Source organism: Bos grunniens, chromosome 18 (assembly GCF_055505025.1).
Source record: "Bos grunniens cultivar Pamir isolate PY7600 chromosome 18, Bosgru_T2T1.0, whole genome shotgun sequence".
In the NCBI taxonomy this organism is placed as follows: Eukaryota; Metazoa; Chordata; class Mammalia; order Artiodactyla; family Bovidae; genus Bos; species Bos grunniens.
Window position 1 is genome coordinate 25023972 of NC_141182.1, and position 22577 is coordinate 25046548.

The 22577-nt window shown below is 53.1% G+C and overlaps 1 protein-coding gene across 13 annotated transcripts in view; it reads left to right on the top strand.

Annotated features, from left to right (window-relative positions):
- The first annotated feature begins 15221 nt into the window (after positions 1-15221).
- SLC12A3 (solute carrier family 12 member 3) overlaps positions 15222-22577 on the top strand; it is a 40119-nt gene continuing 32763 nt past the window's right edge. For 3 of the 13 annotated variants that reach the window (XM_086350750.1, XM_086350752.1, XM_086350753.1), the window contains exons 1-8: positions 15222-15548; positions 15997-16143; positions 17543-17618; positions 18272-18367; positions 18669-18808; positions 19198-19308; positions 20333-20444; positions 21235-21365. In XM_086350750.1, coding sequence (XP_086206876.1) covers positions 15267-15548; positions 15997-16143; positions 17543-17618; positions 18272-18367; positions 18669-18808; positions 19198-19308; positions 20333-20444; positions 21235-21365 — 1095 coding nt within the window. In that variant the 5' untranslated portion in view covers positions 15222-15266. Of the gene's footprint in view, positions 15549-15996; positions 16144-17542; positions 17619-18271; positions 18368-18668; positions 18809-19197; positions 19309-20332; positions 20445-20806; positions 20939-21234; positions 21366-22577 lie in introns of those variants that run through there. The other 10 variants (XM_086350754.1, XM_086350756.1, XM_086350757.1 and 7 more) reach the window with 7 other exon arrangements.

The following is a 22577-nucleotide window of genomic DNA, read 5'->3' on the forward strand; positions in this document are numbered from 1 at the left end:
GCCTTGGGTGAGTTAAGATTTGTGTGTGAAATAGCAGGCACTCCACATCCTCCTCCCTCTTATCTCCCCAAGTTGTGCCTTGAGGTCCAAGTCGTTGTTGTTCAGTCGCTCAGTCGTGTCTGGCTCTTTGTGACCCCATGGACTGCAGCACACCAGGCCTGCCTCACCATAGCCCAGAGTTTGCCCAGGTTCATGTGCATTGCATCGGTAATGCCATCCAGCCTTCGCATCCTCTTCTCCCTCTGCCCTCAATCTTTCCCAGCATCAGGGACTTCTCCAAAGAGGTGGCTGTTCATATCAGATGACCAAAATACTGGAGCTTCAGCTTCAGCATCAGTCCTTCCAATGAGTATTCAAGGTTGATTTCCTTTTAAGTTGACTGGTTTGATCTCATTGCTGTCCAAGGGACTCTGAGGAGTCTTCTCCAGCACCACAGTTCGAAGGCATCAGTTCTTTGGCATTCTGCCTTCCTTATGGTCCAGGTCTCACAACCATATGTGACCACCTGGAAGACCATAGCCTTGACTATACGGCCCTTTATTGGCAAAGTAACGTCTCTGCTTTTCAGCACACTGTCTAGGTTTGTCATCGCTTTTCGGCCAAAAAGCAGTCATCTTCTGATTTCATGACTCCAGTCACCATCCGCAGTGACTTTAGAGCCCAAGAAGAGGAAATCTATCACTGCTTCCACCTTTTCCCCTTCTATTTGCCATGAAGTAATGGGGACGGATGCCATGATCTTAGTTTTCTTAAATATTTAGTTTTAAGCATTTTCACTCTCCTTCTTCACCCTCATCAAGAGGCTCTTTAGTTCCTCTTCATTTTCTTCCATTAGAGTGATATCATCCACATATCTAAGGTTGTTGGTGTTTCTCCAAGACCATCCTCCAAATTATCTGCCCTGATGCCAGGATTAATGTTTGCTGTTCTGCTGAAATCCCCCTGGAGATGAAAACATAGTCCTGGAGACCCATAGTCTGATCGGTGAACATTGTCAGGGTCTCAGCTGGAGCTCAAGGCAGGGCAGACCTGGCCGTTTCTCCCTCTGTCTGCTCCACAGCAAGGCGCCTGCTTGGCCTTGTGCGTGCCCCTCTTCAAGAGGACTTCTCAGCACCTCTTCTCTCTTCTCTGCCAGTTGGTTCCTCTCCTTGGACAGCCTCCTCTCCCTGTCTCCATTCATAAAGCCAGTTGGCCAGGTCAGCTCATGGGTCTCATTCCACTGGGCATCAGTACCATCGGTATGTGGTCCCTGAGTACCATCGGTGGCCCTGTTTCTTCCAAGGCCTTGGGCTAAGCTGGAGAGAACGGGAGGACGAATGTTCCTAATGTGCCAGCTGGGGCTACAGGATCGGGTGTGGTCAGCTCTGCTGGCTTTATGGACTGCTCCTGCAGCAGCTCTCCCAGGGGGAGAGTGTTAAAGTCCCCAGAGTCTCCCAAGGTACCTTTTGCTTCTAGAGAGAAAACTCCTCACAGGGCACAGTTACCCTCATAATCCTGTAAATACAAATTGTTGCCTTTGCTTGTAGTAAAGAGCTCGTCTATAGATACTGGGGCCATCTGCTGCTCCGCAGTCGGATCCCGTTATATCTATCAAGGATGTAGCCTGAGGGGCTGTCTCCCTCTTCAGCTCACATCTATTCACCTTCAGTTGAGCTTTACTAAGAAAGTCTCAGAAGACAGGCTCTGCAGGAGACTTGATTTAGCAAGTTGTACCCTTTTTATAGGCAGTGATTTATATTTTAAACAAAGCAAACAATTTGCTTTAACAGTGCCGTAAAAGAGTTCTCTGAGGACTTTTCATAAACGTGACTTAAGAGTTCTGATTTTTTTTTTTTTTTTTAATGCTAGATCTTGTAGATAGAAATGTAACATTACCATAAAGGGCAGAAGGTACAAGGGATTTAAATATGTATTTACTCCCTAGTTCTTCTCTTGTTCATCATTTACATCATGAGAATTAATTGTGGATTTGCCTTTCTTTGCATCATGCAGTTCTGCGGGCTCCAGACAGGAGAGCTGCATGGGAGCCCTGCATAGGGGGGTGAGGTCCTCCACCTTTGGACAGAAGGAAGGGGAAAACTGCCCTGATGGGGAAGCTGTGTGGAATTGAGAGGAATGAAGTCCCTGGTTGGAATTTGAGGGCCTGCCTAGCAAGAGACACTTACAGGAGAAATAAGATAACTCTTCTTATTCCAGGAGGGCCAGGCTCCTGGAGCACACCCCAGTGCTTGTCCTATTGACTGATTCTGTGGTAAAATAAAGCTGGGTGCAGAGATGAAGGAGACACAAGGCTGAGTTTGCAAGGCCACTGCATCAACAGATTACCGTGTACCCATGGTTACAGCTTGTGCTCAGAATTCATGGTCCTGTAACAGGTTATTAGGTTAAAAGCCATCCTCAGTCGGTCACGGAACTAAATCCTCTCCCTTGATACTGGCCTGTGATTTCACCATTATTCTAGAGAAACAGAGAAAGTGGCCCTGGGAGTCTGTCGCCTTCCCCGGACGAGATTCCAATCTTTCTAACAAAATCAAGGGCACTTGGAGCTTGATGGGGTTAGTGCTTGCCTCCAAATGGCTTATAATAAACTCACTGAGACACTCAAAGGGAAGTACTCACTTGGTCTAGGGCCTTTTCAGAGGCCTCAAGATTTAATTACAAAGATTCTGTTCCTTTGAATTTTTTTTTTTAAACAGCCCTGGCCACCTGACTTCTAAGGGAAAACCGGAGTGGGAGTAGTGTGCTCTCAGAGTGAATCATTTGGGTTCATCACTCCTGTTGTTATTTTGATGAATGACTTTAAAGTCTAGGGTTTAAGTTACTTTAAGCACAGTACTATAGACTTTCCCACAGAATCCCACAGTTGCTGATACAGAGGGGAAAAAATTGTGGACTATCTCCTCTTTGGCTTCTCACCCCTGCCCGCTCTGTTTAATATTCAATTAAGCCATTCCGTGCAGATGTGCCAGTGCCCTACTGCTTTACATGGATCTCCACAGTCCATGCTTCTCCATTAGGCGTCAGAATCTTTGTCCAGCTCATTCGGTAGTTCACATCACACCACTCAGGAGGTGATTGAGCATGCCAAATACTGCATAAAACCCCAGGCTGGGGCGTTGTCCCAGGCCTGCCAAAGTGCTGGCAGGCCCCAGCCTGACTGGACTCTCACTTAGCCTCAGTCAGTCATGGAGACTGAGACTTCTGTCCAGCAAACTGGGAAAAAATGTTATAAAATTCCTAATGGAAATATGCACTTTAAGGTATCATTCAAGATGCTCATTTAGTATCAGTAAAAAAAAAAAAAAAAAACTTTTGTGCCTGCCTTTCAGAATATCAGGAAGAAGTCAGCGACTCATTAAACAGAAATCATGTAGCTCCCTGGAGGGAAATGAGGCAATGAGGCTGTGTTGAGGTCCCTGATGTCCCCCCAGTCTTCGTTCTTTTAGGTGGAATTGAGACATCACTTGCCTCCAGCCCATCTTCTGACCGCTGCATAGTATACTGGTATCCCTCACAGGACAGGGACAGGAGGGAACCAAATCTGTCTTCTTACTGCTTGTTTCTAACTAAAAAGGTTGGTGGAAAAAAAACGTAAAACCACTACCTAAAATGTTGTGAACATTAATTTCAGATGATCTGTACTTCTCCTTGCCTTGTGACTGGCTATAATTGAGGATCTGGCCAAACAGGCCCCGTGTATTGATGTGTCCACCTTAGTTCCCTTCAGCTGTTATAGCCCTGCACGTGCCGGGCTGTGCTCGGAGCTGGGGATGGCCACGGTAATCAAGTCCCCATCCATTCAGAAGTCTCGGTGGGATCTATCTTTTTTTGTCCAGAACCACCTTAGTAGAAATACTATCAGTTCTAAATTGCTAGCCCAGGAAAGGAGGAAACTTTTTCTGTCCTAACCTTGATTTTTGAAATAGCTTCCATGTGCCCTCTCTGGGGAATCTCGTTTAGCACCCACCTAGTTTAGCAAAGGTTTGAACAAGCAGGTCCTTTGCTTCCGTCTCCTGTACCAGCCCCCTGCCCACATCCTCTGTCCCAGCTCCACGTGCCTGGATTCAGACTCAGGGGCCTCTAATAGGCATTCAGCCTGAAAGAAGGTAGAGGGGAGTGTCTCCTGGGGTCAGAGAGACCAAGGCTGATCCTTGAAAGAAGGAAACTTGTGGAGCTGCACAGTTTGCAGGGAAATGTTGAGAAGAAGGGGGTGGATGTTTGATTCACTCTTAACAGTAGTAAAGGTTAAATCTTAAAAAATAAAGGTTGAGGGATGGGCAGAAACCCAGCACTGCATTGGCACACTATCTATCCTCCCTGTTGCCTTTGCCTTTGGGATCCTTGAGATTCTGGGGAGGATGAAAGAGTTGCCTCAGACAGTGGCTTCTGTTTGAGCAGGAAGTGGCAGAGCCATGATCCCAGAGGGGACTTCTAACAGAGAAACAGACACATTGTATAGCCTCTTGGGTGGCCCCAGCAGAGCCGGCCTAGGCCCCTTCACCAGGCCCCCTGCATCAGATTTAGCCAATAAAAATACAGGCTACCTCGTCACATTTGAATTTCAGATAAACAACGAATAGTTCTCTAAGTTTGTCCCAGTTTTATCTGGCTACCCTATTCAGTCTTGCCTCTGCTGGCATCTGCTGTGCAGAGGCTTCCAGGCTTGGCACAGGCTGCCGGGAGCTCTCCAGCTAAATTGATTGCCCTGATTTGTTGCACTGTTTGTGCCTCTGTGGGCAGCGGAAATGACAGCTACGCAGTTACTTGAGAAAGGGCGTGCATGCGTGCTAAGTCACTTCAGTCATGTCCAACTCTGTGACCCCATGGACTGTAGCTCACCAGGCTCCTCTATCCATGGGATGCTCCAGACAAGAATACTGGAGTGGGTTGCCATTTCCTCCAGGGGATCTTCCCCACCCAGGGGTCGAACCCACATCTCTGACATCTGCATTGGCAGGTGGATTCTTCTATCATTGCACCACCTGAGAAAGGGCGGAAACAAGAATTCAGTTCTGAAGAGCCCGGCTGACAGTCGGATGTGTGTGGGCCCCCCTTGACCTCAGCTGCTAGCCTCTACTGGGTATTCTTCCACCAGGAATTTCAAGTGTGTATTTTATAAAGGGCGCAAAGAGGCAAAGTACAGCCTTTGCTCAGTTGATCAGTAGCTGATGAGAAATGCACGGGGGGAGAATGTTTTGCCTTGTTTAGTTGGCTGATCATTTTCCTTTCGTCTTTGCTTTGCTGACACTGTCAGTCTGTGTGGTGTTTGTTGGGGGAAGGGACGGGGTGGGAGAGAGTTGGTGTGTGTTCTCATGCTCCTTCCAGTAACTTCTGCATTTACTGTGTTTAGGATGGTTCCTTCATCACCACCCCTGTGTGTAGCCAGTAAATTTCCGGAATTTTGCCCCCTTTGTTCAGTCCTTCAGTGGAGCAGGAACCACTCTCAGGCTCCCTTCCTGGGGATGTCCTTAGCTGAGGCGCAGCCTGGGGCTCCTCAGAAGGCAGCCGAAATGCCTCTTCCCCGTCTCTGGGGTGACCTCGCCGGGCCCCTCCTCCACTCCCTGCAAGGAGGGCTGAGGCCTGCCGGGCCCCTGGATCTGCGAAGCCCCCAGGGGTTTCTGTAAGTACAGGACTTGCAGCTCCGAGGTCTGGCTGTCCCCCCACCAGCTTTGGAGTTAAGTCCCCTGGCTAGGGGTCTGAGGAGGGTCAAGCTGGAAGTGTGGTGGGACCTAGACCATCCAGAGCATATGGGTGGTGACCCACGTGTGGCATGCATTCTGGGGCTGGGAGCTGTTGAAAGTCTGTGACCATTGGTGTTGGGTGCTCAGTGGAAAGAATTTTAAATGGGGGTTGAGAGCCAGTTATTGGCCTTGGGGGAGGGGATACAGGATGGGTCTGGTGAGGGGAGAGACTTGGGCCTGGTCATGGGACAGGTGTCTCCTACTTTCTCGAGCAATATCTGGCTGTGTTTCTGACCTGGAGGGGTTTTCAGGGTCTGGAGGCTGGGCTTCTGTCTGGGGATGTGCAAATGCTAAGGAGGTCGGGGTCTTCATCTCTATACCTGGCCCTAACGAGAAGCCCTGGAGAGACGGGCTCCAGCTGCCTTGTGGCCGGAATGTTCTCTCCTTGAAGGGGCCACAGGAAGAGCTGCAGCCTACTCCCTTTGCCTGGGGGCCCTCAGCTTGTTCTGGTCCCCGCGTCCTAGGGGAGCCCACTTCCTGATGAGTCACCTGGAAATCTGGGCCTCATACAAGTGCCCCCGACCCTGTGTAGGGTTCCGTGCTCTCTTCTGGGCTCTGCAGCACCTCCTGGAGGGGGTGCTGGCGAGGAGCAGGGCCAGGTGAAGAGCTGGCCGCTGCTGTGAAGTATAGCCCTGTTCATCCAAGTCTCGGAACTGGAGGCTTTTCAGTGGAGTCCTCAGTTAAAATATTTCTAAAAGCCACCCAGGTGGCAAGGAAAGAGGACCAGGTTAGGGCCACTGGTCCCCCCCGGGGCGGGGCCCCAGGTCTCCATAGAAGCCCCGGGGAGCGCAGGGAAGCAGGAGGACTGACGGTGGGCCTTGAGGCCCGGAGCTGGGGCTGCGCGCGGCGGCGCTGCTCTTGGCTGGGAAGACCTTTTCCTTGGGGAGGTCGGCTGGCAAGTTTCCTCGGCTGCTGCAGATGCCTCGCTCTCCTACAGGGCCAGCCTGATGTTCAGAGCTTGAAGGCTCTCCAAGCACAGAGCCCTAGATGAAACAAGCCCACCAGGCCTCAAGACCCAGCATTTTCAAGAAACATATATCTTGGAGGTGGCCAGAAAGTTGGGCTAAAATCCTCCTTTCACAATCTGGTAATCATGTGACTGAGGTCAGATTATTGACTGCTGCAAACTAGATTGCTCAGGTATAAAGCAGGGGTCCAATTGCTATTCCATCAGGCTAATGAGAAGGTGAAGTTAATTTCTAGAAATCACTGACTTATTGCCTGACACACTCTGGGCCTCAAGGTTAATTTTGGCCACTCTGCTACTAACCTTTAGTTGGGGCTCTGAAGCTAGGGGCTCCTCTACCATTTGGCTTCTGCCCTTCACAACAGGTTTTTCACATGGGTGCAGGGTGGAATCAGTTATCCCCAAGCCGGTGATAGCTTTTTTTTTTTTTTGCAAGAAGACAGGCTTAAAATTAGTAAGCCAAAAATTTGCTACTAGGGGACAGACATTGGCATGTCAAGTTCAACTTGTGATTCCTATTGATTCAGTGACTGCTAAATGGATAACGCAATTCAACGAATGTTTGAGCATCTGTGCTGTTTCAGGCATTATTCTAGGTGCTGGAGACACAGAGCTGAGATGAATCGACATGCCTGCCCTCAAGGAGCTTACCTTTTATTGAGGTGAGACCTACAGGAAAGGGCCTCTTCTGCCCCCACTCCCGACCCCCACCCTATGCTAACTCGAGCTTAAAGCCCTTCAGCACCTACCAGGGACCTGGGGCTAAGAGCTTTGTGGTGATTTTTGAGACTGATTTGCAGCCCCTCTTGCATAACCGCATGGTGTGGTTAGGGAAAGAGAGGTAGTTGTGTGCACCCACAGACATCATAATAGAACAGGAAGCCTTTTGGAAATGCCACAAGAAAGGGCCAAAGATCAGAGGCAGGGTTTCCTGTGGCCGGGGGATGCAGGAGCCATCTGCATGACCAGGATCCAAACCCACAGACTTGTGGGGGCTGTGGGGGGGCAGGGGACGGCACGGTTCGGGGTGGCCACCCTGCCAGCCCAGAATGGTAACAATGAGCTCCACTCCAGCTCCCCCTGGGGCCCCAGCATCTCCTGCTACTGTTAATCTCTCTTGTGACCTTGAAGCTGGGGAGACAGCAGGACTCAGGGGAGTTGAGGGCTTCTGAAGCCAGGTGGGGAGACCTGCCAGAGGTCGCAGGCCTTATGTTCAGCCCTTCCTGGCAGAGCAGAAACCTGATTGTGGGGCATCCACCTTGTCCAACAGGTGAGTATGTGGGGTTTGCACCTGGGGTGTGTGGTCCATCAGGCAGAGCGATGAGGGACGGTCTGGTAGGGGGACACACTCACCTGTACAAATCAGTAACTGTACAGCTGTCTGTTGGTCTTAGGCAGGGAACCCAAGCAAAGGGCTGATAGCCTACTTATGTATTCATGAATCTACCCAGGAAAAGAAAACATTTTAAAATCCGTTTACAACGTGAAAGATTATTTTTAAGAAACCCTAATTCAGCATTATCTTTATCAAGAAAAGCCAGATTTTGTGCTGTGCACAGCCTTAGTCAACACATCTTTCTGTGGCTTTCGGCCCCAGCACTGCCATTTGCAACCCTTGCTATGTAGAATCACCTGGGGAGCTTTCAAAAACACTGATTTCCAAGCCCCTACCCACTGAGTTTCTGACATAATTGGTCTCTGGAGGGGCCCAGGTACTGATTGGGTTGTTATAGCTCCCCAGGTGATTTTCATGTCCTGAGTCAAGAACAGGGTCAAGACCTTTGCTCTGACTGGAAGCAGGGGGTGAATGAGGCCTCTGGGCCCCTCTAAATGTGGACTCCCCCCTCCCTACTCCTCAAGGAAGGCTATCAATAAATCATAGAGTGTCAGAGATGCACTAAACAGGAAGATGAAAATTCTAACTAGTTAGGAAAAACATGTGCCATACCTACGGCCCCTTGAGTCAGCTAGCCCACTGTGTACCCACCAGTGTCAAAGCCAGTTGTCCAGGATGGTTCTTGATGGTTCATCAGTTAAAAATGGCACCAGTTGAAGTACGTTATTGTTGGGGTGGGTGGCAGGGGGGTGAAAGGATCAGAGGGGACGGCAGTGTCCCATTTCCCAGTAAATCACAAGTGTTTGACAGCTCTGGTTGAATCCCTGGGCCCTCATCCAGGGTTCTATTTCCCAGTGCCCCCTGCCCCAAGCCTCCCGTGCCCACCTGTGGCGGGCACTGGTCTTACCAGGCTCACTAGGAGCCTCTCTCCAGTGTGCTCAGTGCTGCTGCTGACTAAGCTTCCAGGGAGTGAGGGCCCGAGGTCCGCTCCACATGCAGCCCTCAAACTTCCTGCTGGGGGGCTCCATACCCGGGGGACCTGCACCAGGCCTGAGGGACCCCATCTGGAGAACAGACTCCCCTTGCACCCAGCCTCAAAGCAAGTGTCATCTTGCCTCTGAACCCTGGGTAACCACCCGCAGAAGAGCCTTTGGGATACATATTAAGGAGGTCAGTAGCTTATTTCTAGTCTCTGGTAAAGGCGCAAAGAGATGACAGGAGTCTCCCTGGGCTTCTAGGATCCTCTGTTTGCTCTGCTGAAGCTTGAGTTCTGATGAATGCAAACCACCAAAGCCAACTCTCTTTGGGTTTCCACCTTCTGATCCTGAGCACCTCTTCCCCTCAACTCCTCTTAATGCCCTGTTTTGTTTGTTAATAAATTTTAGCACCTGCCCTTACTAAAAAGCATTCCCTTAAATAGTCAAGGGTGAGTTGGTTTCCCCCCACCTTTCTTTTCTGGTAGCTAAAGAGCTGGAGGAGGGGTGGGGGGCAAAATACATATATATATATATTTGCAGAACTTTATTAATGTCTTCTGAAATGCTTCTTTCACAAGTTCCCTCTCTTGATCATCAAAACACTCATTGACTGAGAAGAGTTACCCACTTGACAGATGATGAAACTAAGGCACGCAGGCCTGAGGCCGTGAGGTAGGTGGTGCAGAGCCAGGCAGCCCCGGCCTCCTTTGACTCCTTCCCCCTCTCCCCATGTGTCTGAGGCCGTGAGGTAGGTAGTGCAGAGCCAGGCAGCCCCAGCCTCCTTTGCCTCCTATCCTTCCCCCTCTCCCCATGGGTCTATGGCTGGGCCCAGCTTGGGGGAGGTGGTGGGAGGGAACCTGAGCTTGTGCAGAGGTTCCATGATTCTAGGGCCCCTGGTCCCAGCTCCAGGATCAGGTCCTCTGAGAGACTCCTAAGCGTCAAAAGACGCCACTGAAGAGGATTCCGATGAGAAATGCACCCGTGGAATTCAAGATGGAGCACAATGACCACGTGTCTCCTCTATTGCTTTTAAGAAAGGTACAAAGGTTTATAGGAAAGTTAGAAAAACTGAAGTTGTGTTTAAAAGTGAAAGGCTAGGCGTAGGAAAAACAATGGGATTGGTCTCTTGGAGAGCACATTGGCAGAGTCATTGGTTGAAGACCGAGTGGTCACATGCCTGTGACTACAGGACCAAGTTTCTATTCGAATCACTGCTTCAGTTTGTGTTAATGCAGCAGGAATGCGCTCAAGCCATTCTCATTTGGGCAGCTTTTCCAAGCTTGGGTTGGGGGGGATAATGGGTTGAGGGAGATTTATTTTCTTTATGAGGAAAGAGAGGGGGGAGAAAATGAAATCTCACTCTTTATCAGATAGTGACTACTGATTATAGTTCTAGTTTTTGCCTTGGCTGCCAGGAAGCTCCAGGCTAACATGGCACTCTCCCTCCTTAAATGATTGCTTTTCTCTAACTGTGGTATTTCATACGTCCCGCTCCATCATCACCCCAGCCAGAGAAAGGCATCCCTTCTATGAAGCCTTGTAGTGTGCTATCCAGGGGTTTATGCCTTTATGCCTCGGTTTGTGGCTGTTTCCTCCTCTGATGAACTACATGATACTCGAGAGCAGTATCTCTGTGTACCCTCCAAAATAGCTGGACTGAGTCTATACATCATTAATACCTGCCATTACTTGTGGAGTGAATGTTGGCTAAATAGATTTTTTTTTTAAGTAAGTCTAACCATGAAGAAAAAGGAACCAGGAGTTGTTCCTTTAATACTGAAACTATCTTAATCATCAAACATGTTTCCCTTTTGCTTTAGCTGCCAGTAGCTTCAAGATAATTCAGTGTTCAACTGCTATTACGCTGTCTGGATAGAAGGACCAGAATTACAGTAGACACACTTAAGTTATTTGCAAGGCTCAAGAGAAACCCCAGTTTTCGTGGTTCTGGTTGCTGGAGAGGTTGCAGTCAGCCTGTGGCTTCCAGACCTTTCTGGTGCCTGACACCTCTGCTGTTGCTCTGCCTCCTGTTTGTCCCCACTTCCTCACCTCAAGTCTGTGCACCCCCTGGGGGGCAGGGACCCAGCCTCCTTTGTTGGCAGCCCTAGGCCTCTGCATGGCACTGGTCCAGGGCAGCCGTGGCTCAGGGAGGGCGTTTGCACAGGCCCGTCATCGCTGCCTTGAAGCCTCGGAGCACCAGCCAGAGGAGGAAGCGCGCCCGAGTTCTGGTATCGTTGCTGCAGCTGGTGTTGTGAATCAGGCCGACGAGCAGCGCATCCTCTTACCCGGCTATTTCACGACACCAGGGTTGCATCATACCCATCCTCTCCAGGCGAGCCTCGTGGGACCTGGGCGGACGGGGACATGGGGGTGGGGTGGGGGCGGACAGGCTGTGTGTGAAAGATTGTTCTCTTTAGTTCACTGGGTCTCAGTCTGACTGCCCCTCAGGACCACCTGGAGAGCTTTCCGAGAATACTGATGCCAACCCCTCACCCACTTTGGGCCCCAGGCCCATAGAATCCCCAGTGGGGGCCACAGAGTCAGCATCTGTCAGAGGCTCAGTGAGACTGAAGTGTGTGTGCAGTCAGGGGTTCGGAGCTGGGCAGCTGTCTGTTCTTGCCTAACTGTTGCCATAACCCCTCCTGGCTCTCCCTGGCCCTGTTTTTCTTCCTGGCACTGCTCATACACCATTCATTATGCCCCCCACCGGCTTTCCAGAAGCAGGTGAACATTGATTTCCCAAGGACGAAGGCCAGGCTCCTACCCTGGCGTTCAAGTCCTCCTTACCGGGTTTCCCTACTCAGAAATGACACCACCTTTCCCACACAGAGTCCTCCCTGTTCCTACATGAATCCGTGTGCTGGTTCTGTCGGCTTTGCCTTGAGCGTGTGTCTCGACTCCCAGTGCTTCTCACGACCTTGTCATCCACAGCTACTGCCCAGCCACTTTCGTGTACCCACAGTGGCCCCACTGGGCTAACTCTGCTTCCCTACATCCAGTCTCCACACAATGGCCAAAGTGACGTTTGAGAAGTATAAATCTGCCCATCACAGAACATGAAGCTTCTAACCCCAGCTTTTAAGGCCTGGTGTCCCCGCTTCCATGTCTCAAACCCATCTCCTCGGTTCCTTGGCTCCTGCCATCCTAGGCTCCTCGCCATCTGGAAGCCCCAACCACACTCCTCCCAGGGCCTTTGCACATGATCTCTCCTCTGTCTGGAACCCCTGTGCTCACATCTGCTCACTTACGGGTGGCTCCCCATTACTGTTGGAGCTCAGCTCAAATTTCTCATTCTCAGAGAAGCCTAAATGCCCCTCCTTTAGAAAAACAACAACAACAAAAAAAATGTTCTCTTCATAACACTTACCACTGAATGTACTGTAATGATTGCTTGTGTACTGCTTGTCTGTCTCTCCCACTAGAATGTGAGCTCCAGGAGGGCAGGGCCTTTGTCTTGTTCCCTGTGGTACCTCCTTTGCCTAGCACATGGCATGGTATGCAGTAGGCACTCAATAAATGTGTGTGACTGGAGAAATAATCGGACCCCTTTCAGCCTCATCTACCACCCCTTCTCCCCTCCGCCTCCCCCCAGTTCCACGAGCTCTAGTCCCACGGGCTGGTCCCTTCCACCAATCATGCTTTCCTGGGTCCCACGTCCCTGAACCCCCTCCATCCCTGCCTACATCTCCCCTCCCAGCTCCCCTCTCTTCCGGGGCAGCCTCCCTGTTCTACCAGCCGGTTGCTGCATCTCCTTGCTGGTTCGTCTGCCAGGCTAGGCTGTGAATGCAGGTTCTGGTGCATAAAGACTGAGGCACCTCTGAGGCCGTGAAGACACAGGCCCTCCTGCCCTCCCCGTCTCAGCCCCCTGTGCCCAGGGAGTTTCCCAGCAGTGGGTCTTTCCTGTTCCTTTGTTGCCCCATTCTCCCTCCTCCGAGAAGCAGGAGAGGACAGGGGCCCTTGGGTGAGTGAGAGCCGCACTGGCGTGGGTGTCGCTTCCACGTGGCTACTGATGGCAAAGGTTCAACAAGACCAGGCAACCTGCTCAGAGCCCCGGATCAACTGACGACTGAGAAGGGAGCCTGACGGCCCCCGCGGCCACATCCCAGGGCTTTGCTCAGGGGTCCTGTGACTCCCTCTCCCAGGTCTCAGAACCCTGGAAGGCAGGAGTCGTGTGTGACCATGCTGTGCCCCCATCAAGAAGAGTGCCCCTGTGAACATTTCTCAAAGTGATAGATGCCCACTCAAGGGTAGGAAGCCCCCTTCTTGGTGGGTGGGTGGGGGGTCTGTGACTTGGGACACAGAGTTCCGACAGTCCCTTCAATTCTCCGACTGATACGCCTTTCGGGGGGTCCTGCTTAAATCCCACCCCACCCTAGAGAGATGTAGGGATGGGGGAGGGCAATGGGGAAGGCTTCTTGAAACAGCAAATGCTTCCAGTGCTGGGAGGAACCTCGCAGCTGACCCAGGCCTGGGAATGGCGAAGGGGAGAGGAAGTGGTTTTCTCAAGGTCACCCAGCAAAGCGGTGGCCCCTCACTCGGCATGGGCCCCCGGTGCTGCTGGAATCCGGCCACTTCCTCTCCTGAGATCTTAATCAGGAATTTTCCACAGCTGCTCCGGGGACAGTGTGAGGGGGTGTTGGGCAGCTGTGATTTTCACCAGTCAAGTGGCAGTTTAATCAGCCTGTCTTGATGGAGAGGCCGATAAGATCTGTAAGCGCTGCCCTGAGGCCCTATGGGAGGGAAGGAGGAATTAGCGGGTCGGGTGGGGGCTGCAGGGAAGGTGGAAAACTGACCCGGAGTCCTGGCCCTGGAGTCCTCACCACGGAGCCTTCACCCCGCTGGCAGCTGGCGTGGGGAGGAGACAGGCAGCAGGACAGAAGCAAAGGGAGCCACGGGCTGCTGTGGAGACAAAGCCTCAGCTGACCCCAGGGACCTCTGGAGCTGGGGTGGGCCTTTGCAGCCGGGGGCAGGGCACCAGGCCTCTGCATCCCACACCCATCATTGGAGGAGAGCTCCACGGGGGAGTTTAGCCATAGGCAAGGCTATTCCCATAGGGGCAGATGCCGAGACTCCTCCCAGCAGCTGGGGGATGTCCTTTTCTGGCAGAGCATCATCCACCACACTAACTCATCTCTTCAAACCCTGAGCTACTTCTGTTTCATCCTCTATGACTCAAAGTTCAGCTCCCCACCCTGCCTTGGCTTCTTGTGTCTCTGGTGACCAGACTGATGCCCTCATGGCCACTGTGCATTCAAAGGTTGACCTCAGGAATGCTGGCAAAACAAGCCTGCCTGGCCCGCTGCCTGCCGTGGGAGCTGGTTGCTCTTGGGTAAGGGGTGAGGGCTGGCTCCTTGGGCTCCATACCCCAGTGGCCCTATAAGCGGTGTGCGTGGGGTCGGTGTCCACGAGTCTTGCAGCCACAAGCCCCAGGGGCTCATTGGTCCCCTGGTAACTGCAGATCACACCTGGGACCTGCTGAACTCTGCTTAGGGCTGCTGGTACCTAAGGGCGTAAACGTTCTGAGATAACCTCTGGGAGGACGTATTAGACTTGGGTCTGAGTAAGAGAAACTAACCTTTTATATATGTGTGTGTGTATTGTTTTAAATGGGGCTTTGCAGGTGGCACAGCAGTAAGGACTCTGCCTGCCAATGCAGATTCAAGAGATGGAGGTTTGATCCCTGGGTTGGGAATCCCCTCAAGTAGGAAATGGCAACCCATTCTAGTATTCTTGCCTGGAAAATCCCATAAAGAGAGGAGCCTAGTGGGCTATAGGCCAAGGGGTCGCAAAGAGTTGGACACGACTGAGTGAGCACACACACACAGTTTTAAATGTCACACCACTCAGCTATTCAAAATGCTAAGTAAATAAAACTGACACAAGTTTCTGAGGGTCATCAGGCTGTCTCTGGGGTCCCTCATAGTGTCCCTATGGGTCCACTCCTTCCTGGGATTCAGCTGCAGATGTCTGCTGCCCCCAGACTCAGGAGAGCCTCCCTAGGACCCAGGGGCTTCGCCAGCCCCGGCTTCCAGTCCAAGGCCAGTTTCTATCTCTGTGATCAGATGGTGGGCAGGACAGCAATGGGCACGTGCTCTGCCTCCCACCCTGTCCAGGGACCTTGCTGACCAGCTGTGGGCGGTTTGGGCCAACCTCCCCGTCTCCTCCCTGCTGTGGACCCAGCCTATAAAGCCACCCTGTGTGTCCTCGTCGACCCTGGACCCCTCCCCTGACGCCCAGAGCCCACGATGGCAGAGCTGCCAGTGTCGGAGGCGCCCAGGGACCCTGCTCTGTGCAGTGGGCGCTTCACCATCAGCACATTGCTGGGGGGCGAAGAACCCCCCCCACCGGCCGCCTATGACAGCAGCCACCCCAGCCACCTGACCCACGGCAATACCTTCTACAATCGCACCTTTGGCTACAACACTATCGATGTGGTGCCCGCCTACGAGCACTATGCCAACAGCGCCCTGCCTGGTGAGCCCCGAAAGGTCCGGCCCACGCTGGCCGACCTGCACTCCTTCCTTAAGGTAAACACCATCCCAGAGGAGCAGACCTTCCTGCTGTGTGACCTCGACCGGTTACCTAACCTCTCTAAGCCTCAGCTCTGTCATCTGTGTCATGGGGACACAGAGGGGTCTCCATGGAAGACAAGAACGGTCTTCCTCGTGGGCTGAGAGGCCCATGTGAAATGTGGGCATGGGAGCTGTAAGCCTCTGGGCACATGTTGTAATGTTTATTGCCCAGTCTTTGGCAACCCAGTCAAGCAATCTAGGGTTTCCCAGAGAAGTAATGAGTTCCCAGTAGTTTAGAGAGGTTTCACACACCTAAAGGAGATGAGGAAAGAGGGGTAGGGAGGGTCTGCAGCAGAGAGGGGGCTTACTAGGTGTGCTTCCTCGGAGGCTGAATGGTGGAGGAGCTAGGGAGCTGGATTGTCCTGACCCCAGCCTGCCTGACCCGTGGTCTCTGGGCTCCCAGCAGGAAGGCAGCCACCTGCATGCCCTTGCCTTTGACAGCCGGCCCAGCCATGAGATGACTGATGGGCTGGTGGAGGATGAGGCAGGTATCAACGGTGAGAAGAACCCTGAGGAGCCCGTGCGCTTTGGCTGGGTCAAAGGGGTGATGGTGAGTGGATGGAACGTCCAGGGATGGGGGTTGGGGAGACAGAGCTCCATTCAAGCTCAGCTCTGACTCTCATTAGGCAGTGGTCAAGGCAGACCCACGACCCAGTTTCCCCATCTGCAAAGCAATCTCAGATTTTCTCTCCCTTTTTGTTTCCTGACCTCCATTTACCCCCCGAGACTGAGGCCTGGCCCTGGGGTGGATCTCTGTTTGACTGCTCCACTCATCGTGTGACCTGTCCATGCCTCTCTTTCTTCATCTATGAAATGATCAGCATTAAACAAATTATTAGATATAAAGTGCATGAATCAATGCCTGCCTTGGAGTTATTGGGAGAAACTTTTTCCCCCTAAGAGCCACGAGAGGGCAGCACCTAACACACAACTCCACAACTGTTCTCTCATTCTCCACGATGAGGAGATGGTTTGCCGTGTTAGGTCCCACTGAGACAGCAAACAATCTAATGAATTTGGCTTTGAAAGACTTTATGGGACTTTACAGAGGGGGTCACATGAGGTCTAGGAGAAAGCTTTAGTCCCACTCTGGGAGGCAGGAGGCCTGGGTTCTGACCTTAACTCTTTCAACTCTCTGCAGGCTGTGCCTTTCTCCATCTGAATGGTCACCCCTCCCCCTAGATCCAGCGTCTGGCCTCCTTCCCTCCCTTGGTGCTCAGAGCCTTGTGTGGGCCCCATTCAGTACCTCAGCACATATGCAGGCCTTCGCCATCTCCTGGCCTAAAATTTTGGATCACTCTGTTGTACATGTGAAAGTAATACAATATTGTAAATCAACTATACCTCAATTTTTTTAAATTAAATTTAAAAATTTTAAAGACTAAAAGAAAAAAGAAATCTCCAGAACTTGTAATTGCCACCTGTCCCACTCCAAAGACCACCACCTCCCTCCCATGTGGGAATTCCAGCCTCAGCTGTGGTCTCCAGCTTGGCTTTAAATTTGGAAGCTGACATCACAGCAACCTGAGCCATGACTTCTGCTTGTATGTGGGGCATCAGCTCAGCTGGCATTTGCCTAGTTCTCCCTAAATGCCAGGCTGTGGGCCAACAGCTGGCCACTGGGCCATGACTGGGGCTGGCAGACACAGGACCCTGGGCTTGGGGCGGGGTGACGGGTGTTAGACTTGCCGCCCATCCTCAGGCCTCGATGGAAGGAGGGCAGGAGAGTGGTGGGAGGGACAGGTGGGTCTCTGGGTACCCCTCCCCTCCCTGCCCCATAGAACCAGAGAGGCACTGAAGTGGGTACCCGCTCAAGTGGGTGAAGCAAAGAAAGAGCCCAGGTGTCCCCTAGGTGCTTGATGCCCGGCCATGACTGGGGACAGGGATGTATGTGTTTGATCTTGGGGTACCCGGCCCCCAGGTGGCCTCTGACGCCCCTCTCCTCCCAGATCCGCTGCATGCTCAATATCTGGGGTGTGATTCTGTATCTGCGGCTCCCCTGGATTACCGCCCAGGCCGGCATTGGTAAGTGCTGCCTCTGGCATGCGGGGGAAGGGGCCTGGTCCTCCCAGGCTTGAACTCGGGTTATGGAGCCCCCCGGGGCCCTGCAGTGGCTGAGGTCAGGGCAGTGCGGTCGAGGAGCACTGCATGTGGGTCGGCAGGCCTGGGGGCTCTCCCTGGCTCAGTTTGCCCTCAGGAAGTCAACCTCTTGGAGCCAAATTTCTCCCACAGAGCTTCTGGGTTAGGACCTCTCACTAAGGACAGAGCAGCTGCTGGTTCTGTAGCATGCTGTGTGACCTTGGACAAGCATTTAACCTCTCTGAGCCTTAGTTTCCTCATTAGCAAATTGTGGCAATAACTGTTCCTCTGATGTGCGTAAAACGGCAGAGGGTTTGGCACCCAGAGGTGCTCAGCAAGAGGTAACTATTATTTATTATTAAAAAAAAAAATACTTCCCCATCCATATCTTAAGATCCTTTACACGTTGGCTTATCAACTCCCTGGCTCTTCAGAATATACCATGAGGTAGACAGAGACCCGTTTTTCAGATGAGAACACTGAAACTCAGAGAAGGAAAGTAACTTAAGTCCCGTGGTGAATCGGTTGGCTGACTCAGGCTTCTCATTCTGGAAATGCTCTGACTGAGTTTTGGGGCAATCACATCCCCGCCCCCACAGTCCTGACCTGGATCATCATCCTGCTCTCGGTCACCGTGACCTCCATCACGGGCCTCTCCATCTCCGCCATCTCCACCAACGGCAAGGTCAAGTCAGGTAGGCCCCACCCCAGCCCCCAGATCCTCCTCTGGTAGGACCCTGAGTCTTCACCCCGGGGGCAGATCTCTGAACCACTCCCTACCCTCCACCCCGGCCCAAACGGGGAATGCTTCTTCTGGTTGCAGATGTACGCTTTGGGCAGTCTCTCCACACCCACGGGGTGGCCTTGGGTCTTTCCTCCCCCATGGACCACTGGGTCCCATGCTCACCTCCTCCCAGCCTCAGCTCTGCCTACCCCAAGTCCATCCCAGCCAGACAATTCCTCTTGTGTCGTGGCTCCTGACTCTGTCCCCTACAGGTGGCACCTACTTCCTCATCTCCCGGAGTCTTGGCCCAGAGCTAGGCGGCTCCATTGGCCTCATTTTTGCTTTCGCCAATGCCGTGGGCGTGGCCATGCACACCGTGGGCTTTGCAGAGACTGTGCGGGACCTGCTCCAGGTGAGGCAGGGGCGGGAGCCTGGGCAGAGGGAGCTCAGGTGGCCTGCCGCATCCTCCCCCACCCCATCTGTGCCAGGCCTTCCTGCCTCTCTCTGCCCAGCTTTCCCATCAGGGACCAAAGCCACAGTCTGACAACTGCAGGTGACTATGATGATCTCAGCAAATAAAGACTATTCCCAGAAACCACCTTCCAGGGTGCGTGTTGCCTTTAGGGCCAAATTGCCAGGCCCATGCAGCAGTTGCTATGGAGGGCCTGTTGGCAGGGAAGGGGGTTGAGTGTGTGTGTTCCTGTAAGCAGACACCCATAAATGAGGTAAATCAAGGTGGAGGAGCCTGGAGGGGTGGGGTGTGTGGAGACAGCACGCAGCCTGGCCTGTCCCCTCCCCCAGGAGTATGGCTCGCCCATCGTGGACCCCACCAATGACATCCGCATCATCGGCGTGGTCACCGTCACTGTTCTGCTGGCCATCTCCCTTGCTGGCATGGAGTGGGAGTCCAAGGTGAGGGCAGGAGGTTGGAGAGGGGGCTGGGCAAGGTCAAGTGCAGAAGCCGGAGTCCTGGGGCCTGCTCCTGCTTCCATCTCTTGTGTGTATCAGCCGGGTCCTGAGCTCTGCCGGGTGACAGAGACCCCAAGGAAGGGAGCCTCAAGCCAGAGTTGTTTGTTTCTCTCTCGGGTGTGTGTGGCCGCAGGGTGTGTGGGGGGTACCCAGGCTCCTTCCATCCTGTGGCCTCTCCACCCCTGGGGTGCGGCCTTCATCTGCCTGGCCCGTGACAGCCCCCACTTCCATGGCCACAGCCCAGCCAGCAGCCATTTCCTCCTCCAGGGGATCTTCCCAGCCCAGGGATGAAATCTTCTGTCTCCTGCATTGGCAGGCAGATTTTTTCCCACTGCGCCACCAGGGAAGCCCCAGGAAGGGGAAAGGGGGTGAAAAGGAGAAAATCCCTGTCCTCCCTCCCTTTACTTTTCCGGCCCAGCCTGGCAGTTATACATATTCCTTCTGCTCATATCCCATTGGCCGGAACGCAGTCCATGGCCACACCTTACTGTAACAGGGCCTAGGGAAATGTGAGCATCCTCTGAACCTGGGCCCAGCCCCAGATCAGAGGTTCAGCATGAAACAAGGGGAGAGAAGTCAGGCCTCAGCGGCAGGCTTGGCGAGCATGGCCCTGTATCCCCTCCTCACCTTCACCCTCTGACCTCCAACTCCACATCTTCTCCCAGTTCCTTGAACGCAGCAAGCTAATGCCCCTGTCATGCTGCTGCTCCCTCACCCTCCTCCTCTAGGAACCTGAAGACATCTTCCCAGGCCACCCTGCTAAAGGAGCCCCAACCCAGTCCCCGTAACACCCCCGTTCATTCACTAGATTCACCTTCCTTATTTGTCTGCAAGACAGGAGCTTGGCTGCAGCATAATAGGTGTTGAATGAATGAGAGAGTGAGGGACCTGGGCAAGCTCTTCCCTGCTGGGGCTCCCTGAACAGGCAGGGCCAGGCTGTCTGACCTCCAGGCTCCTCTCCCCCCAGGCCCAGGTGCTCTTCTTCCTCGTCATCATGGTCTCGTTCGCCAACTATCTGGTGGGGACACTGATCCCCCCATCCGAGGAGAAGGCCTCCAAAGGCTTCTTCAGCTACCGAGGTACATGTGGGTTGGAGCCCCGCCTGTGGCTCTGGAGATAGAGACAGTCTGCCCCACCTATCTGGCCCATTCTGAGGGCTCTGTTACCTTGCCAAATTTGTGTCCACTTGCCTGTGTGCAGTAAACCCCATCTACTGGTTGTGGTGATGGAAAGTGCAATGTTCATTGCAGGGCACCAAGCAGAGTTCAAGACAGCTAATGCTTAAAAGACCCAAACTCCCTGAAGGCTTTCAGGGAAAGGTTTATAAAGACAGGGAGAGGGAGGGGGCTGTGGGGGTGTAACCAGCTCGAGGACCTTCTCCTGATTGGCTGGTGGTGAGGTGGGTCGGGAGTCAGCATCATCAACCTTCTGGTTCCAGCTGGTCTGGGGTCTACGTACTTGTGGGCAGCATGCAGTTAACTTCTCCCACCTGGTGGGGGTGTCAGTGGCTGCAGAACAGTTGGAAAGGATTTGGCTCAGAATATTATCTACAGCCCTTGTGGCAAAAGAGGAGGTACTTTGTTTAATGGCTAAATTATTATTATTTTGTCTTACTTGACTGTTTTCCGTTCTCTCTACATCTTCTCAGTTCTCTGATTAAATTTCGTCTTTGACTAAAGTTTTCTCCCTACCAGACAAAAGGCAGGCAGAGGACATGGGCAGGGGTCTATTCTGGGAAGGCCTCGTAGGATCCTGCTCAGTTACACGGGGAGGCACGAGCTGCCATGGGAGCCCCCTGCCTGCCTGGCTGGGCCCAGCAAGCGGTGCCGGACCTTCCAGGAGGCCCTGACTCAGGCCTCATTTTTCCAGCGGACATTTTTGTCCAAAACTTGGTGCCTGAATGGAGAGGCATGGACGGCAGCTTCTTCGGGATGTTTTCCATCTTCTTCCCCTCGGCCACAGGTATCCTGGCAGGAGCCAACATCTCTGGGGACCTCAAGGTGAGCAGGATGTCCATCTCTCCCACTTCCTGCTCCTTCCTCCCAGGATGTCCTACTGGGCTGGGCACTGAGCCCCCAGGGCCAGAGCTTTTAAACTTCAGCTCAACTCAATCCAGACCAGCCCAAATCCATCCCATTCAGGCCATTCAATTCCAAGGAGGTTTACTGGCACCACAACGCTCTAGGCCTTGAATGCCACCCCCAAAATGGGCTGGTCTCCTCCATTGACCCTGGCACTCCCAGCCTAAGGGGAAGACTGAGCCAGCTTGACCTTCCAACACTCAGACAGAATCAGGCACAGCCTCCCCGGGCCCTCCACCATCCTGATCGGGCAGGCTCCTTGTCTTGGGCTGGGAGGCCCCAGCCCCAGAGGAACTTTTGCTGTTTCCGTGACCCCTGCCCAGCCCTCAGGATCTACTGCTTTGCCCCCGTTCCCCTGTTCCTCCTCCCCACCGCTGCCTCTGCTGTGCTCTCCACCTGGGGCTCCCCCTCTTCGTTTCTTCACCTTGCAAAGATCTGTCCCTCCTGCAGATTAACACCTCCATCCTGACATCTCTCCCTGCCCTGTTGTCAGCGTCACAGTTCCCCTAGGGTAGGGGTGCCAGGCCACTTACGTCTCTGTCCCCCCCGCATCTGGAGAGCTGAGGGTTCGCTCTGTGTCCCCATTCCCAGCTGCGAGTCTGGCGAGCACTAGGTGCCTGGTGCCTGTTTGTCGAGTGGATAGTGGTGGGATATGGCAAACGGGAAGTGTAAGAGCAGAAGTTGAGTATGTAATAAAGTGGGGGAGACGTGCGGGCTGAGGTGGCAGGAGCTCCAGCAACACTTCTGGGTGGAGGTGAAGCTGGTGCCGGCGGAGCCCTCTCCAGCAGGGGTTAACCAAGGAGCTGGTACACACGTGGGGATGAAGAGAGAGGAGCCTGGCTCTGTGCTGGGAACCCTTACCCTCCACCTCCAGGTCTGCTTGAAAGTGCTCCCTGATCACGTTCTTGAATGAATTAAGAATCGTGCGTTGGAGGCATTCTCGAATGCAGCCTGGCTCTGGAATTCAGAGGGAGGCTGTGTTTGCCATTTCCCTCGCTTCTCTGGGCAGCGGCCAGCAGGGGCTTGGTCTGCCTGTCCTGAGCTCCTGGCAGAGCGCAGGCATGTGCTCAGTGGCCTGGTTCCCTCTCCCAGCCCTGTCGTAGAAATCGCAGCCTGGGGATTTATCTAGAT